At 37.6% G+C, this 20561-nt stretch overlaps 1 protein-coding gene across 2 annotated transcripts in view; it reads left to right on the plus strand.

The window, feature by feature from the left end:
* Nucleotides 1–20561, plus strand: part of necab2 (N-terminal EF-hand calcium binding protein 2) — a 110774-nt gene that overhangs the window by 24268 nt on the left and 65945 nt on the right. For both annotated transcript variants that reach the window (XM_051656628.1, XM_051656629.1), the window contains exon 3: nucleotides 19109–19217. In XM_051656628.1, coding sequence (XP_051512588.1) covers nucleotides 19109–19217 — 109 coding nt within the window. The remainder of the gene's footprint in view (nucleotides 1–19108; nucleotides 19218–20561) is intronic.

Consider the following 20561-nt stretch of genomic DNA (forward strand, 5'->3'; position numbering starts at 1 on the left):
TTGAAATGCAGATGAGCAGAGTGATCTTTTGAAAGTTTAGGGTGGCAAATCTTTTGTTAAATGTCTTTGCCTATATAGATTTTAGATTATTAGAGCTTTTATATATATATATATATATATATATATATATATATATATATATATATATATATATATATATATACATATACATTTTATTAATTATTTTTCTTTGTGTGCCCTTTTTAAGGGCTTTTTCCAATAAGAGTGTATACTTACTATAATAATCCATTTTATTTTAGCCTGCCACAACCAAGTAGAACTACACAAGCAACGTGCCCACTGTTTTATTATTGCTCACACGCAAAACATACAATTGCATTACCTCACACCTCAGTGAAGTCATTACCTTGTCCTGAAAGAATTGTGTTAGAGCAGAATGTTAACTGTCACTCTTAGCACTTGTTTCACAAGGGAGATGCCAATTGTAACACTGTGCTGCTGCCCGCCAGGAGAACATGAACAGAATGCTGACAGCATCACACAGCAGCAGGATACAGAGATGGAGATCCGTAAGGACTCAGATGGATGGAGAAGGTGATCCATAAGATTTGTGTGCCATCATATGCAGAGGGAAATCAGAACAAGCACAACAGATGATTTGATCAGTGCTGCAGCAATCATTATAAGTCGGGGGTTGGGACATTTAAAATCACTCCTACAGCTCTGGTTCAGAGAGGCATTTATGGTGCACAAGTTCATTATGGAGTATTCATAATGATCATTAGGCATTATGAGGTTGTCTGTGCTTCTGGCGTCTGGCAGTGCATTGAATGGTTGTGGTTTGTGGTAACGTGATTGCCATGCATGATGGCTCCTGGAGCAGGAACTTGGGCAATGGTAGATTCTTCCACAGAGATGCCTGTAGATAAGTTTGGAGACATGGTGGTGATTAAATGGCTGTTGACATAGCTGCAGGTTTCCTTGAAACCCACTGCCAGCCTTGTCTTGTTCCATTATTTCTCTTCTAGCCATGATATGCTTCTGTTGTGTGGTGGGGTGTGGGCGCTGTCCATGGTACTTAACAGAATGTCGTGTACTGATGTTACTTGGATGGTGCAGTGTAACAAAGGTCAGAGGACATGTGTGTGAGCTATTCAAATTCAAATTCATTTTCATCTTCTGTTCTGCAACTTCTGTTAATTCATTTTTGGAAAGCAGCAAAAAAATTGTTTTTTTATAGCAACTAAAGCTAAGCCATTTGTGACGAGGAGGAGGGTGTGGCCAGGCCATAATGGAGAATAGCCGGCGCTGAATCAGCTGATCAATGGGAGAGTGAGATAAGGGGCGGCTGGAGACGCTAGTTCGAGAGAGAGAGAGAGACGCATGTGGCCGCATTGCATGTGTGTCTGTTTATATTTGTTTTAAGTTAATTTATATCATTAAAGTTTTTGTTGACTGTTCAGCTGGTTCCCGCCTCCTCCTTGCCCATCCTTTACCTGTTACATCATTATTTATCATTATAGGTCAAATCTTTAGAAGTATTGCTGTACGGAAATAATAAGTGGAATATGATATATGCCAATTATATTACAATTTTGTTTCATTTCTGACACTTTTCAGACTGTATTGTTTGCATTCTTTAACATTTGTTGAAGATAATATGGGCTATTCAGTTTCTACACTCTCAGAGTAGAAATTCGCCCCCACAAAAGTAGAGTCATTCTTTCTCCTCTCATTCTTTCTCTGTCTTTATTCTTTCTATCTGTCTCTCTCTCTGTCTTGTTCTTTTTAACATATTCCATTTAACTTATCTTGTCTCACTTTATTTGTAGAAGGTTTGTGTCTGTTGTTAGGTTTGCTTCAGTGCTTCCCAGTGTCAGGATCATGTGCTGTGTGCTAGTGTGTGTGTTTTTGGTGAAATGAGGTGTAGCACTAAACCTGAGGGACACTGTTTTGAGGCACTATCCTCCCCACCCCAGCCTTCCCTTAACCCCTAAATTAGGTCTACTATTCCTTGCTCACTGCTGACTCTTTTCAATGTCAACTCCATAGCTGTAGGAATAAGCTCTTTTCAAACAACATTATGGGGGATTCATGAAGAATGAATTGTGTCTGCTGATAGCACAGTTTATTTGCACACATAGTGTGCATTGTTTTAGTGCCCGATTCACTAAAGGAATTACACAAATCTGTGTGCAGTTTGCAATTTGCATGAGCAATTCATGCAATCTTACGTGTTGGTTCGGAGTACTTGGTTGTGGACAATGCAGCAGAGCATACTATCTGTTATGTTATGAGTATCTTGTAACTTTGGAAACTACATTTTCAGAGTAACTTTCCCAACAATGAACTATACCTGGTATGTGGATACATGCCCAGTTATAACGTTCCTCTCCATCATTCAGTCATCATTTGATGAATTACTGCTGCCATGATCAATAGAAATTGAACACAAACATTTTTCTTAATTCCAAATACTGTGTGCAGTAATAGCATGATGTTAATTGCACCAGGCAAAGAGTTTTGAGAATAAGGAGCAATCTATAATATGACTCATTTATATAGAGAGAAGATTTGCACTGAAGAAGAATGACAGTGACTTAATTTAAATTCTCCTGGCACTATTTCAGCGCATTTAGAACTTGGTTAAACTGGATTGTGGGTGGTGATAAGACGCAGGTTTCTCAGTCAGACGCTATGATACCATGTGCAAATGTGGTGCAAATTTAGTGAATTCACCCCTATGTATATCTAAGCAGTTTGTGACCACATCAAAATAGATATATACAGTACATTTAGTATGCTTACATGATGTGCATCCAAGCATGCCCGGCTTAATTCACAGCAGTTTCAGATAACCTGTAGACCCATTGGAGATAATTCCTTTTATTCCTCACAATTTGAGCCTTGAGATGCTATTTTCAGAATAACAGAAACCATATAGTGCCATCTAGTCCACATGACTCCTCTGAGTATAATGTAGAATGTGAGGCGGAATAATCAACCTGACCTTTCCCTTAAACCCTTTCTCCACAAGGGCTGCACCTCTGACTTTCATAATAATGAACCAAACACGCAATTCAAAACAACTGAAGCACACGCTATTTGAATCAAGAGTGACCTCCCTGATCCTGTTTATGGAAAACCTAAAAAATGTTAACGTTTTAAGACAGAAGGTGTGTTGGATAAAGGGGTAAGCAGCAGCTCTTCATGAAGAAAATAATGTCTATTAATCAGTGCTCATCACAGCTTTACCTTTGTTCATAATCTAGTCTTGTTTTCAAGCACCTGCTGTTGACCTACCACAATGATTATGATTGCAAACACAGCTTTCAAACAGGTGTCAGATTCACAAGAGGATACAAAGCATAAGTTTCTTTCAAGACATCTGTTTATATGTCATTACAGTAACGCCATAAACTGCATTGTTGTATTCTTATTCTTGTTTTTTGAATTTGTGCCATTACTTATTAACATTTGCTACATAATTAAGTGGCCAAAAAGCACCATATTGATCCATGAATACATTTTGGTGTGGTCGGAGTTGGCATGAAGTTCATTACATATAGTATAAGTCATGATGATAATACTTCTGATTCTTTTTTTTTTTTGTTTTGTGTTTTGAGGTAACTAACATCCTGAGGGAACTTTACACGCACAAGTGAATGTGCACCCTGTCCTTGCTATTACTAATGAGAGACAGTTAAGTTAACAATCTGGCAGATTTTGAATGTGCAGCTATAGGTGTACATCATTAAATGACATTTAGATGTTAGTCAATTGGAGCATTAACTGTATGTGGTGTGAGGTATTTAGTGTGTTTCTGTATGTGCTGTGACTGTTCGCATGGATTTTTACCGCTGGAGGTTGCTGTAATGTTGCTGCCATTGGATTATTGCTGGGACACACAACTGGTCATAGCTTTAGAAAATCTGATCACAAATGAAATATATTGCTGGTAAAAATAAGATTTCATTCAGTTTTGGCAAGGAATATGTTTCTTGTTGCTAAAAATGAAAATTTTACTGGGGAAATAATTTATGTATCAATTGAAGTAGTGCATCTATCAATGTACACTCTAAGAATTTTTTTTACAAGGCTTGCCACTGGGGTGGTACTCTCAAGGGGACCTGTTTTGTACCTCTAGTTAAAATGAATAACTCATTTTGATAACATAATTTTACCCTAAGGTCCTATTGTGTACCTTTTTAAGGTACATTTATATATTTTGTTCCTCTGGGAATTTATTTATTTTTATTTCTATTTTTTTTTTTTTTATCTGTTTAAGGGTACCACCCCAGTAATGGCTTCTTACCTTTAACAGTATCTCTTTTTTCTGAGAGTCGATGGATCAAACTCACTTAGAATGGTGACCATTAGAGCCCGACCGATATGGGATTTTTGAGACCTATGCCGATTTTAGAGATGACACATGAACATGAAGGGAAAACAGGAACTAAACATTTCAAAATAAAAGACATGAATCAACAAAATACACATGGCAGAAGGCTGCTTTTTAAATATTTTTTATCAAAGAATATTTGACATTATTATTATTATACATTGTCAGCAAATTCTAGAAATGAACACTGAGAAAACAAAGAATAAATATAAATAAAATAAATAGCTAAATAAATATCAGTACTGTTTAGTATCAGTCAAATGCTGACCATTAAAATAAAGAATAAATAAAAATAAAATAAATAGCTAAATAAACATCAGAACTGTTTAGTATCAGTCAGTCGCTGACCATTAAAATAAAGAATAAATAAAAATAAAATAAATAGCTAAATAAACATCAGTACTGTGTAGTATCAGTGAAATGCTGACCATTTAAATAAAGAATAAATAAAAATAAAACAAATAGTTAAATAAACATCAGAACTGTTTAGTATCAGTCAGATGCTGACTATTAAAATAAAGAATAAATAAAAATAAAATAAATAGCTAAATAAACATCAGTACTGTTTAGTATCAGTCAAATGCTGACCATTAAAATAAAGAATAAATAAAAATAAAATAAATAGCTAAATAAACATCAGTACTGTGTAGTATCAGTCAGTCGCTGACCATTAAAATAAAGAATAAATAAAAATAAAATAAATAGCTAAATAAACATCAGTACTGTTTAGTATCAGTCAGTGCTGACCATTAAAATAAAGAATAAATTAAAATAAAATAAATAGCTAAATAAACATCAGTACTGTTTAGTATCAGTCAAATGCTGATCATTAAAATAAAGAATAAATAAAAATAAAATAAATAGCTAAATAAACATCAGAACTGTTTAGTATCAATCAGATGCTGACTATTAAAATAAAGAATAAATAAAAATAAAATAAATAGCTAAATAAACATCAGTACTGTGTAGTATGTCAAATGCTGACCATTAAAATAAAGAATAAATAAAAATAAAATAAATAGCTAAATAAACATCAATACTGTGTAGTATCAGTCAAATGCTGACCATTAAAATAAAGAATAAATACAAATAAAATAAATAGCTTAATAAACATCAGTACTGTTTAGTTTCAGTCAAATGCTGACTATTAAAATAAAGAATAAATACAAATAAAATAAATAGCTAAATAAACATCAGTACTGTTTAGTATCAGTCAAATGCTGACCATTTAAATAAAGAATAAATACAAATAAAATAAATAGCTAAATAAACATCAGAACTGTTTAGTATCAGTCAGATGCTGACTATTAAAATAAAGAATAAATAAAAATAAAATAAATAGCTAAATAAACATCAGTACTGTTTAGTATCAGTCAAATGCTGACCATTAAAATAAAGAATAAATAAAAATAAAATAAATAGCTAAATAAACATCAGTACTGTGTAGTATCAGTCAGTCGCTGACCATTAAAATAAAGAATAAATAAAAATAAAATAAATAGCTAAATAAACATCAGTACTGTTTAGTATCAGTCAGTGCTGACCATTAAAATAAAGAATAAATTAAAATAAATAGCTAAATAAACATCAGTACTGTTTAGTATCAGTCAAATGCTGACCATTAAAATAAAGAATAAATAAAAATAAAATAAATAGCTAAATAATATATTAATATATATTAATATATTAATACTGCTGAGTCAAGAGATAAACAGCGCCAGCGGTGTTACACCGTATTTCGCTATACAAGTTCAGGGGAAACTTTCAACGATGGAAAAACAGACTTCTAAATATTACATTTTATAAATGATGTGACTGGAATTGTTTGATTGAAGGGGGTACCAAACTGTGAATCCTAAACAAAACAGTTTGGTGAATACATGTTTACTCATTAGCTTCCACTCAGCTGACAACAATGAAAGTAGCTATGTGATTAGCTAGTTAGCTATAAACTCGTTGTCATAGAGAATAAAAGACGGACGTTGTTTATTTTACTTTCCAGCATTGCGTCTCACCAACTAGGTAATAACATAGCGTGAAATCAACACTCAACAGACAAAATCCACCACCGCACTGTTGTCTGCTGAGCTGCAAATAGATGCTCTGATGTTTACCTTTCAATCTGCTACATTACTGACTGCACTGACAAACTATAGCTGGCTAACAGCAAACAGACATGAGTGACATGGCTGTCAGGGACAAGGTTAACGTTATATTAGTTATATTGAAAAGGGAAAATGATGGGGTCATTGTTTATTACATTTCCAGTATGTATTTAACAGACTAGTTAACAACTTACCGTGATGACACTGCTGAACTCCGCCCTGTCTGCAGAGCCACCGTCAGCTCAGAGTCAGCTCTGGCACTAGTGACAATATCTAATACGGATTTTCTTGCATCTTGTTATATTATATCACTGTATGTGGGCAGAGATCAGTCATCTAAAACAGTGAAATCCCTCACAGTAACATTACAGTAACTTTTTTTATCCGTCTTGTCTGCACTCGACTACAGTATCTCACAGGAGCCCGATCGCATGAGCTCCATTGTATTGACTCCCACTGGTAGTCACTGATCATTTGTATAAAGTTAAACTTTTCTCAACTTTGTCGAGTCGTTGGACAGGCCCACATTGAGATGTTGCATCTGGGCAAGAATCCTCCCTGGTTGCATTGTCCCTTCAGATCTGTCAATGTGAATGCTAATGTGAGTTCTTCTCCTCTCACTTTTGTCGTAAGCATCTGCCAGTGGGATCTGTTGTTATAAGCTGAGTTATCTTTGTTTAATTAATTCACTGCATGTAGTTTTTTAAAGTCAAAGCCAGCAGCATTTGCAAACCTTGATCTAAAGTGGCTGTATGTGGTTTTATCAAATCAATGGCAAAACATCCACAAAACCCCATCAAGACAGTGATAGCAGGAGTCAGTGCTGTGGCTGCAACTTTCCCCTGTAAATCAACCTATAAGTCAATAACTACATTTTGAAGGGAGGTTTGTCATGAGCAGCACTGTTTCACTGTGCCAAACCATTACAACGCGAGAGGCCTGGCTAGTAAAATATAATAGAAACCCATAGTCTAGGGATAAACGCCTGCCATATCATCTGTTCCTAACATGGCATATGTTTCTTTGTGCTGTAAAATGACATGGGAGTCAGTTCTAGCCAATTGTATGCATGCATGTGTGTGTGTCAGCATGAGGAGAGGTCACTCACTCGTATCATCTGGATGCTCCCTATGTCCTGGTGGTGTCTAAAGGGCAGAGTTTAGTCCAGCTCAATCCAATGTAGTATAGATCTGTGAACTATGGTGTTGGTAAAATTCAGTTTATTGTGTGTTTAAAAGTGGTAGTGTTGAAAATGACAACGAAGAGATTTGATATTTACAAAAACAAACAAGCATTAATTTGGGGCAATCCAAAAGGAGAAAGCAGTGAAAGGAGGGATGAGAACCAAGAATCGGTTCTAATTAAAAAATTAAAATTAAATAAGGATCCATTAATGGTTCTTGAATGTGCATTCTTCCGTCGGTGTGGGCAGAATACTGTAGTAAAATACTGTCACAGTTTCCTGCAGAGCTGGTCAGCGGTGTTTCTACCTGTATAGTTCGATTACCGAAACAATGACTCTAATGAGCCGGTTATTTTTAGTGAATCAAAAACATACAGTGTATTCCGATTAACGTGATTAACCTACAATACAAACTAAACTGCAGGGAGCTCTGCTGTTTCTCAAATTTTTGTGGCTTCTAGTGTGCTTGGTGTGATGGGAGATATGATATTAAAATGGTGCTTTATACTACTAACCTACAGGAATTTTTGACCATAAATACAGTGAATTTAGGTAAATTGGGCCACTTTTTGACATTCGTCTTAAAGTCAAAAGGGCTCCTAAATCCAAAGGTCTGGATATCAACCTCACCATTCAGGTATATCCTCAAGTTCTCTCAAGAAGCATATTTAGCAGAAATCAGCAGGGATGATTTGTAATATGCAATGCCTTTTCCATCCCAACCCCCCAGTAGTCAGTTACCCATGGTTACAGCAAACTAGGATCCCTCTCTCCCATTAGACCTTTTGCTCCTGATGTTGCCATGGTGCCATCATCATCTCCCTAAGCTTGTTTCTTCAGGCGCCTGAAGGCTTTAATCAAATGGAAACCCAATATGGGTTCACATCCCTGTCTTCATCTCTTTCACTCGTCCTCTGAGGCTTGAAGTCAGCTGACCCAGAAGTGTTCAATTATGTTAAATGTCTGTATAATAAAAGACAAATACTTCTTCACAAGCTCCCACCCAAAGCAGTTGATTTTTGTCTTCAGTCCCTTGAAGCATAAAAGAAAAAATTAATTGAGAATTTCTAATCCTCTGTGGAAATAAGGCTGACATGCTTGATTGCCACAGTTTGAATAATGTTGGGGCGTGCGGCGCTATTTAGAATGAACTCTATAAACTTTTCTCTTCTCTTCTCTATTATAATCACTCTTTTCAATTAAAATACAATAGTATGAACTAAACAGAGGAGCAGTATAATCTTTTTTCTCGATCTGACCAGTTCTAATCTGGGGTGCGTTTCCCGTACAATGAATTAACTCACTGCTTAACCACCATAGTACGATGCATCGTTAGAGAAACTAACTAGCTAGTCATGACTGTTTCCTGAAACCCTAGTTACTATGTCGCACATCCATCGTTCGAACCACGTTGGGTCAAAAATGTAGAGGTGTCATTAATGATGTTACTCAGGGGGTGGAGTAATAACTTCAAATTATAACAGCTAATTTACATAGACAGAAAGCCGTTTATTGTGAAAAAACTGTTTAAGACATGAAATAGACATTTACGTTTATATGCACTGCCATACTCTTTACTACAGTATACAAGCGGTTCGGTCAGTAAGCAGCTCCATGGCAAAGTTATTTTGCAACTCTGCTGTAAATAGTGAACATGGGCCATGGCATCTGAGGACTACTTCTATTATTTTCTGTTCTCTGATGTTTTGCTTTATTTTCACCTGCCCCTCTGTTGCTGGTGTGTTTGTTTTCATCGCGACCTCTCTATTGAGCTGCAATAGTGGGGTTTCCCTCTTACCTCACTTTACCGCACTTGAGCACTGACATACATATGCACACTTTTCAAAAACCAGTAAGAACGCCACTTTTGTTATTGACACAATGAAAGATATACAATTAAATATATATGGAGTGAAAGATACAGACTGGGTCTGGCAAATGGGGCTCTGGTGAAGCTGTGTGGTGCTGCATGGCAACAAACATATGATTTTCAAGTTGCTTTTCATTGACAGAGAAGTTAAAACCTTTCACAATCTGAATTTAAATACAAAATATAATATCCCATTTGATGACCAAAAATACTAGTTAGTGAGTTAGTGCTTTTCTAATACACTGGGAATTAATCCAGTAGTTTAATGTAAAAATGAGCACATAATAGGTGATACTTGTGACTTGGTGTATCGCAGTAGCATTAGAATGCCAGATCAAATGTAAGCAATTATTATGTGAATCATGTCATGCGGGGATGGATTGCCGGCTTTAAGGTTGCGCAATCCAGTTTGGTGATTCCCCCTGCTCAAAAACCCATCAACAATGAAAATGAACATCCCCCCCCCCCGCTCAACACCTTTTGGGCATGAAAACAAAAATACACAAATACATGATTATTTCCACCAAGGTGTTTCTGTACATTCCTCAGGTGCATCAGTAGCAGGTGTGTTAATGACTCTTCTAACAAATACTGTATCTATGTTTGTATCAAATGCTCAACAATTGTGGATTTACAAAGAATCCTACAGCTTGAGCACAGAAGGTGACGCAGAAGTCAGTGTATATAAATGCCTACATAAGGACAAATTTCTCCCCACTTCACCCTCTATCTGATGACAAAATTATAAAAAAATACTGGATTCCAAGAACCAAGATCCTTGAATTGCTGCAGGTTGTGAAACCACACCTTTAGAGGGCCACAAGAAGAAACTACACCTTAAGTCCAGAAGTGCAGTTCTAAGGTTAAAAGACCTACTCTACCCGATTCCATACTGACGCTGCATGTTTAGAGTCTGAGTTTTGATCTGTGCCCACTTGTAAATACAAATGGCTTGCTTCCATATCTGTGAGTTATACCAAGTGGAAGCTTGCCAGTTGCCTTTTCTTGGTGCAATACAGGTGTCTTTCAAGTAGAATTCTACTTATATTTCTATTAATAATATTCTCTGTTCAAAAAAACAGCAACTAAACCTTGCACTGTTTATTTCTGATGTTTAGTTGTAGGCAAGTCCTCTTAAAATAAAGCATTTGCATAAAAAGACTCATTCTGCTATAAGCCAGTTATTTATTTTATTTTTTAGTGGTCCCTTAGCTCTTTTTTCTGGTGATTGCATTCATGTATCTTCTCTCCTTATAATTAGCCAACTGCAGAATTCAATTACATATTCATCATACTGCAGTCTGCATTACATTAGAGATGGGATTCATGGACTTTATTGACCACAAAACAGGCTGAACCTACATTAGTCGCCTGACAGACTTTTCATACTTGACTGATAGCACTGCTTTGAATGGTGCAGTACTAATAGAGCCCCGCCCATTTCCCACTGCCCCCCATACACACACATTTGCTCACACAACTCCATTTTCATATGTGCTTCTAACACTCTTCTGAATTGGTCCTCTTCTCTGAGTGATAGAAAATTATGCTTGCTGCAATTTGAACAGGCACTCTATAATCTCATTTTGGAGAACTTGTAATTTACAAAATAAAAATGGGACAGGAAAGCTTCTAAAATGATTTTGATGTGGACTAAATTACACATTTATAGTCATACTGTCTTTAGCCCTCTACTCCCACTGTTAGATACAGTACATTTAAGTCTTGTGTAACTAAACTTTTAACTTTCAGTATAAAGTCTGAACAGCCTTGCAGCTTATTCTGGTCAAGAACTGCCCGCTCAGACAGGAAGGCACCGCCTTACACCCTGTCCACACCGGGCACGTCTGTTGATGCGACGCAGTGGCTAGAGGCTGGCTATACTGGACACAACAAAGCGACCGTTCTAAACCATTTATTGCTGGTTACCACTTTTTACAGTGCAGAATAAAATAGCAGAAATGTATGTAGACATTATGATCAGAATATACAGTAAGTAAGTACCAATTACTTCACAGACAACTCAGAAAACAGACTGTAATATACAGTTATGCTTGTTGATATCTAGTTTACTTGCTAACAAATTTCTGAAAATCAAAGATTTGATGCTACTAAGCTGGCAGACTTTGACAAATTCATTGATTTGTTCTTCCAGAAAAGTGCTTATTGTGTCATCCTGATACCTCGTAAAAGATTTAGAGTAGTGCACTCCGACTATCAGAAACTGTGTTGAAACCCACCAATCAGAGTGGATGTGCTGATTTTCTGATTGTGCGGGATAGTTTTGTGCATGTGCAGTATGCATCATAATGGACTCTGGGTGGACCGTGGGTGAGACTAGATAAATTATGACTTAACAAAAATAAAGTGTTGGATTACTTTTCCCATGTCTCTCTTGAGAGGGCCATTGGGTTGGTGCAGAGCACAGCACTTGAGTGCGTAGTTTATGAGATACAGATTTGTGCTCTGGCTCTTCTGTGCTAATGCACTTTTCTGGTGGCAGTGTCACAGTAATAGGATTTCCATGTGAAATACCCACTCTTGCAGCTGAGGTTAATGACTCATTTGAATGAATTGTGATTGAATCAGATTTGTTAGATGAAGCATTAATTGATTCTGTCGCTAGTGATGGGGATTAGGATTCACTCTCATTCAATCAGATTCTGGTTCAGTTCTCATATGGCTGTCTCTTATCTACTCTAGGCTGTGGTGGGTTATTACACTTGGCCTAGTGGCTGATATCTTCATAACAAGGAGTTTAAACCAGTAGTTCCACCTAATTTTTGCTCAGCTGGTATTCAAATGATTGGCAGAGGTTTTGTTCAGAATATTCATGCGACATCTGTTTAATGAGGGGCTTTGCATAGTGATCACAGTTTTATTAGCAGAGTGCGTTTGTGTGTATTTATGAGTGAAGTTGAGTGTAGTTTAATGAACTGAAGACAAATGTTCATATGCAGGAAAGACAACTATATGTAAGCCATTTGTAGGCTGATTTCACTGAAAAGTATTGGCTAAACACTGTGGTGCTATCATAACACTGGCTGCATCCGAAAACTGAAAAATGCTGCCTTTGAGGCTGTATACGGAGGTAGGATGAAAATAATGTGCTTTACAAACTGTTCTGAGACCAGTTTCCTTAAGAGTTCCAATCATTAAAAAATGCTGTTGGATGGGGCCTGGGTAGCTCAGTGGTAAAAGATGCTGGCTACCACCCCTGGAGTTCACTAGTTCACTAGTTCAAATCCCAGGACGTGCTGAGTGACTCCAGCCAGGTCTCCTAAGTAACTAAATTGGCCCGGTTGCTAGGGAGGGTAGAGTAACATGGGGTAACCTCCTTGTGGTTGCTATAATGTGGTTCATTCTCGGTGGGGTGCATGGTGAGTTGAGCCTGGATGCCACAGTGGATGGCATGAAGCAGATGCAGCTGGGATTCGTCCTCCGCCACCCAGATTGAGGCAAATCACTATGCGACCACAATGACTTAAAAGCACATTGGGAATTGGGCATTCCAAATTGGGTGAAAAAGGAGAAAAATCCACAAAAAAACCCCACTGTGGGATAAGCCATTAACTGATTAGGCAGCAAGTCAGCTGCCTACTTTTTCAGATGCAGCCATTGTGTATGTTTGAGCATCCTAACCAGCCCAACAACACAACACTGGCTTAACAAGTGACTTGGGCTTGAGGCGGGACTACCTATTTGTCTGACCAATGGAAGGGGGAGTGTTTGGGAAACATATCTGAAAACAGTCACTATTTTTGCAATTCCGTTTGGTGCCACTCGTTGCGCAAAATTACACATTTCATCTTTAACGATCCAAAAGCATTTCTCTAGCCAAAGTAATTATAAATAAACACCTTGATCTTCTGTGCACTGTTGAGTTACACTGTTAGCAAATCAAGTCTATGCTGGAGACATATGGACGTGGGAGGAAGAGTTGGGTAAATGTTTAAGCATGTGCCGATGGGTCCTCTCATACCACTATAACAATATTCTGACATATGGCTGGATCAAATCCTTGCTGAATGCAGAGGTACTGGATGTCTTCCACAGGCAGGCAGACAGACAGTTAATTTGAAGGCAGATAAATTAAGAGATGGTTTGACAGACAGTCTTGCAGTGAGATGGGCAGGTAGGGCTAGATTTTTCTGTTCTGATCAGTGTCAGGAAAGCTGGTAGGCCTGTGAAAAGCTCTTTTACTGTTCATCCATCATTACTCTCTGACTGGTGTCTTTGGGACAGACCAGAGGGAGAGTGCGACTTTCAGATTAGTTTAGCTTTTAAGTTTATAACTCTTTTAGCAATGGAGTAGGAGGGCTGGGTTGTGTGCATCAGACAGAAATGGAAAGGTTTAGGAAGGCTTGCAGTATATCTCTGCTGCAACATCCTTACAACCTTCATGAATACTCAATGTGAAAAGGGCCACAGTATTTACTGTGGGAAGCCTCTGATGCAGAAAGGACATCCTTTTTTCCAGATAGAGGTAGTTTATTACCATGGGCAGTGTCAGAATGACAAACAGTGCATTGGACAATGTCCTGAAAATTAATACTTTCTGCTCTCTTCCAAAGTTTCTCTACCAGGTGATTTGAAATGGGTGTGGTTAGAGAGAACAGAGGAAAGAACAGGGAAAGAGAAGTATAGGTCTCAGACGACACACGCATAGACCGCCCACAGTCCATTCACTAACTGTCTGAGGCATATTTCACACAAAGCTTGAAAGCACTTTCTAGATCTGGCAAACTCTGATCTGATTGGCTGACACAAATGTTTCTTATTAGACCACCTTGAAACTAAGTTGTGATTACAAGGTATCAGGTTGACACAACAATCGCTTTTGAGGATGAAATAATCACTGGATTTGACAAAGTTTACTAGGTTAGTGCTATTAAATCTTTAAAATACATTTTGTTATTATATCAAGTTTTGTTTGAGTCACTTAGTAAGAGAACTGTGTTTTCCATTTTGTCTTCTGAGTTATATTTTGTGAAATAGAAGCTTTGGATGGCCACAAATTCTACACACAAAGTCTTTATACTGTACCTTTCTGCTATTTTGTTTTCTGTACAACCATTTGCAGAGACTTCACCTTGATTTTCATGTCATTCTAATACTGTGGTATCATCAAATTTCAGATATTTTCGCCCCTAAATGTAAAAGCAAAACAAACTGTGCTTGGCCACTTTATACTGTATGTTGGTCAGGTGGTCTCTTACTGCCTTAGTGGGTGGTTCTTGCCCAGAATAAGCTTCAATAATATTATGTACCTGACCTTTTAATTTTGAAATCACAGGTCTGGCTGCACAAAACTAAGGAAGGACATACAGAAGTGTCAGGAAAAACAAAATGAAAGAGGAAAAATGAGAGCAAGTAGGCTTATGTAAAATTAAGACATCTCAGATCCCAAAGGTCTGCCCCTGTTCTTGTGGTTACCATGGTAACCATGTACCCCAGTCCTCCCCGAAATGCTGTATGAGTTAAGAGAGAGGGTAAGAGTCATCCTTGTGTGTAAGGAGGTGCTAAGATGTGCTGGGGCCATTGGATGTGAAAAGCGCTAATTGCCTCCCTTTCATAGGAAGCAGCGAAGTCTATGTCTGTGTCCAGTCCCTGTGGACTTCTGCCTTCCTATACACATTAGCTAAATTCACCTCTTGGTCCATTTCCATCTCCAACAAGTTTACTCAGCTGTACAGAGACTACAGGTTGACTTTCTCACCACCAAATGAGACTTTTTACTCTTCAATCCTTCTGAAAGACAATTTATATTATCTTGAAAGGTAAACCATTACTGTCCATCAAGCAACATGACAGAAGCCTACCTGCACTTTAGGTGTGCACAGAAATTTCAAACTAATTGCACAGCAGGATTGTTCACTCTCTTAAATGGCTCTGCAAGAAGTAAAGTCATTCTTTCCAAGCAGCATCATGTAAACAGTGATCATTATACAATAGTTCTGATCTTCTAATCTAATTGGACAAGTTCTGTTCCAAGAGTTCTGATATTTTATACTGTGCTGGGATGTAGGGCTGCAACTAACAATTATTTTGATAATTGTTTAATCTTCAATTATTTCTTTGATTAATTGGATAAAAAAATTATTATTTCCTGTATTTTATTTAATTTTTTTAATGTTTTATTTTTTTAAACAGAAATAATAAAGAGCGTAAAGATTTGGTTTGATTTACAGTACTGAATTCACGATTCTGTACTCTCACAAAACTTTGAACAAAGCCTGAATCATGAAAAGTTGAGTTTTAATTTATTATTATTATTATTATTACTTTCAGGGCATATGCAAAATAGTTCCTTTCATTACTTGTAAAACTTAACAAAAAGTACTGTTCATTTAAGAGTAAAATTATCCATCGGGGAGGGAGTGTAAAATTTACATTGATTAATTAGAAAATAAAAATTTTAAAAATGTTTGCTATGGCCAAATCAAAGCATCAATATCAAAGGATCAGTACATAAGCAAACTTGCTCATGTGATATCGCTTAATCGAAAGCAAATGCTGGTTGCATAAGATTTATTTTTTGACTCATCCAGGGGCAAATAGGTTTATTGACTCATTAAGACACAGAGTAATGTTACAGCTACACATAAGCTCTCACCAAAGCAATTGCTCAAAGTGGAAGAGAAACTGGTGAAGTAATGGGGTTTTTCCACTGCACGGTATGGCTCGACTCGACTCTGCTCGCTTTTGGGCGGTTTTCCACTGTGGATAGTACCTGGTACTTTTTTTAGTACCACCTCGGTCGAGGTTCCAAGCAAGCCGAGCCGATACTAAATGTGACGTCAAACAGTGCAGGGGCCTGGGTAGCTCAGTGGTCTTTACCACTGAGCTACCCAGGCCCCTGCACTGTTTGACGTCACATTTAGTATCGGCTTGGTTCGCTTGGAACCTCGACCGAGCTCAGTGGTAAAGACGCTGGCTACCACCCCTGGAGCTCGCTAGTTCGAATCCCAGGGCATGCTGAGTGACTCCAGCCAGGTCTCCTAAGCAACCAAATTGGCCCGGTTGCTAGGGAGGGTAAAGTCACATGGGGTAACCTCCTCGTGGTTGCTATAATGTGGTTTGTTCTTGGTGGGGCGCGTGTTGAGCTGAGCGTGGATGCCGCGGTGGATGGCGTGAAGCCTCCACACGCGCTATGTCTCCGTGGCAACGCGCTCAACAAGCAACGTGATAAGATGTGCGGTTTGGCGGTCTCAGACACGGAGGCAGCTGGGATTTGTCCTCCGTCACCCAGATTGAGGCGAATCACTACGTGACCACGAGGACTTAAAACCACATAGGGAATTGGGCATTCCAAATTGAAAAAAAAAAGAAAAGTTAGCAACAGCGATAGCAGTATCATTTGTTCACGCGACTTTCGAATTGTAAAAAGAAATGGCTGTGCGCAAAACCACGCCGTGGTCAATAAACGAGGTGCAGACGTTCCTCTCGTTAGTAGCCGAGGAGAGGATCCAACGAGAGCTGGATGGGGCAACACAACTATGATGATCAGCCTATAATCCCACCTACGTTGAGGCTGCACTAAACTGCAGTGGAAAAGCAAGCTCAGAAAAGAAAAACGAGCAGAGTCGAGTTGAGTCGAACTGTAACGTGCAGTGGAAAAGTGCCTTAAGTGTCTGTTTCTTGAGCAAGCACTCCTTCCTGAGGAGAGAAGCAGAAAAGTGGGTCACCGCCTAATTAATGGCTAGATTCCCCATGCTCTCTAGCCTCACATAGATATAAAAAAAAAAATAGACAAAAATGAACACATACTCACAGCAGAAATATGTACGAGCTCAGAGTGAGGGAAAGATCTGCTTTTGATTTGGGAGTATTTGCCTCTCCCATCCAACCTCTCTCTGCCATTGGACTGCTTTAGGTGCGGTAGAATGTATCTCTGGAGCATATGATGGTGACAGAGTAAGCACAGATCAACAGTAAGTATGGCCCGATGGCCCGGGGCCATTGCAAGAGATTTTCAGGCCAGTTAACGACAGAAATGACACTTACCCTATCAGACCAGTGCATCGTTGACATTATATTTTATATTTGTTGACCTTGAACGTGGTTTTGTGCCTTGCAAAATTGTTGCAAATTGAGCTGGTATAAATGTTCATTAAGAAACTTTAAGAATATAAATCATTAAGGTACCAAGTTATCTAGTCTAGAGGCTCAGGTTTTGTCAAAACTGCAAAAATGACTTACAGTATGATAGCCCTGGAAGCATCAGTTAGACTGGATTAAAAATTATTAACTAATCAGTAATGTTTTGCATTGTGTAACATTGTTTTTTGCATAGGTGTGTTTATTAATTTATTGCTGTCACGGAGATTCGTAATAGCTGGATAATTTCCTAAATAGCAAAACCTTTTTTTTTTTTTTTTGTAAAGAAAACTTTTATTGAAAAATTTAAGTCAATTCATTTTTATTTGTATAGCGCTTATAACACCACACACATAGTTTCAAAGCAGCTTTACAGAAAGTTATGCTGTAACAGAAAATGATGCTGTATTGTCCTCATCGAGCAGTTTAAATAAATAATGTGAATGAAAATCATGCCTTAAAAATTATTTGTGTATAGGCCCCCAGTAAGCAAGCCAAATACAACTGTGGCAAAGAAGACAAAACTCCATAAGCTCTTAGTTTATGCAGAAAAATAACCTTGGGGAAAACCTGGCTCAGCTGATTTTTTTTTATGAACTGTAAAATAAATGGTTAAGTGTCTTTGATTTCCATTCCGAATTGACTGCGGAAGTGCACGCAGATGCAATGCAAGTACTCGTCTGGCATATATAAGAAATACTACTAAAAATGTATCCCTTTTTTGTTGTGAAAATGTTGTCAGGGCAAATACAAATCTGAACTACTGGCCCGACTGAGACAGCAGAAAAATAAAAAAAATAAATCATATTGTTAAGACTTGGAAAGGATGAATAAACAGATAATTTTGTATAAAATAAAAAGTACAAGATTTGATGGTAGATGTTTTTTTTTTTGTTTTTTTTTCTGTAAACAGCAAAAAGTCTAGTATAAATACATTGTGTATGTGTGTTGACGGTATATTTAGAACAAGAGTGGTTCTCATTTCCGTTAAAAGCTTTGCAATTGGCTGAACTTTCTTATTTTATTTCTGCCTCAGTTTGTCCAATAAGGACAAGTCTATCTTCAAGGGCAAATCCAGGGTGATGAATATTTCATTTCTCCCAGCATTGACAGCATCTGAGATTCCTGTATGTACCCCCCACCCCAACCTTCTTGCAACTCTCACCACAGAAGAGCCAATACAATATCTCCCTAGTTGTATTACTTTTCACTTGTACTGATTAAACATTTTCTCCAGGTATCCAGTTCTCCCACAGTGATCTGCCAAACTGTAAATGTGTATGTCACTATCAATGTGAACATATGGATGTCATAAATGCATATTTTGAGACATTAGCAAGAATAACAGTTATACTTATGACGCTGTCACTGGCAACAAATACCCATGGTGCTTATACACAATTCTGTATGATGTATCTGGTATTTAATGTGTGATGAAAGTGAATGAGGTATGCAGCTAAAATCTCCTCTGCTGTTGCCCCCTGCAGATGATGGGAAGCTCTCCCTTGATGAGTTCCAGGCTTTCTTCTCCGACGGGACTCTGAATGAAGAGGAGCTGGAAAAACTGTTTCACACCATTGACTCTGATAACACCAGGTGATTCTACAGACATACCACTGAATTCACATGCAGTGAACAGTGAATTGGTATAGAGAACATTGGTTTGACATTAGAGCCTAGGGTTAAATTGGAAGAGTGATCCAGAATGGCTTTCCCAACTTTTGATTCAAAATCAAAACAAAAATGATTGCCAGTTTGTTTGTCAATCTATTTAATTTTTTTATGTTATGCTTCAGTCCATTTTTTCTTTGTTCCGGCTCCAATTAGCTAGTGTACCCACTCAAAACATTCTTACAAAAAATTTAACTTCATAAGAATCATAAGTTCATTACATAAAGTACTATCCATTGCTGTAAACTAGTCAGTGACAGGCCCTAGTAGAGACATATTTTACATATTTGCATAAAGCAGTTCTGTTAGATTTTGAATGTTGAACAATGAAAGTAAATGGGAGATTTTTAAACTTAATTTTAAAGGGATAGTTCACTCAAAATGTACAATTCTGTCATCATTTACTGACCCTTATGTTGTTCCAAATCCACATGACTTTCTTTCTTCTGAGAAACACCAAAAGGAAATATTTAGCAAGGGTGCGTTTCCCAACAGCATTGTTAGCCAACTATGGTTGCAAGTTCCATCGTTACCAACATAGTTTAACGATTTGGTGTTTCCCGAAACCATAGTTCTAACGAACATTCGCAAACAACATTGCACAGTTGTGTGGTTGGAACTACAGCTCTACACTTGTGGTATGTGCTCAAGTGCATCGGGGTAACACTGAAGCCTGATGTACTGTAGAATAAAACCCCACTATTGCAGCAAATGTAATTGTCGCATTACATAGTGCATGCAGCTTTCCTGTCTCCAACAGCTTTCTTGTATTAATTGGCTTTCTGGTGTACGTGTAAATGAGCTTTTATAAATTAATATTCATGGACGTTTTTACTCCACCCCCTGCGAAACTACATTAACGACATCTCTATGTTGTTGAACCAACGTGGTTGGAACGATGGATGTGCAACATACTGTAGTTATTATGGTTTTGGGAAACCATGTCGTGTTGTGACAAGCTAGTTAATTTCTCCAACCATGCATCGTACAATGGTTAAGCAGTGAGTTACGTCATTGTATGGGAAATGCACCTCAGAATGTTATCTGAGTGCCCATTCCCTTTCATTGAATGGAAAAATATGCAATAAATGTAAATGGTGACTCAGGCTAACATTCTGCCTATTATCTCCTTTTGTGTTCCATGGAGGAAAAAATGTCATATAGGTTTGGAAACACATGAGGATGAGTAAATGAAGACAGAGTTTTCATTTTATTTCCTTTTTAGATTTCTTCCAAAGTTTATAAAAACCAAAAAGAGACATCTAAGGC

Source organism: Myxocyprinus asiaticus, chromosome 26, assembly GCF_019703515.2.
Source record: "Myxocyprinus asiaticus isolate MX2 ecotype Aquarium Trade chromosome 26, UBuf_Myxa_2, whole genome shotgun sequence".
Lineage (NCBI taxonomy): Eukaryota > Metazoa > Chordata > Actinopteri > Cypriniformes > Catostomidae > Myxocyprinus > Myxocyprinus asiaticus.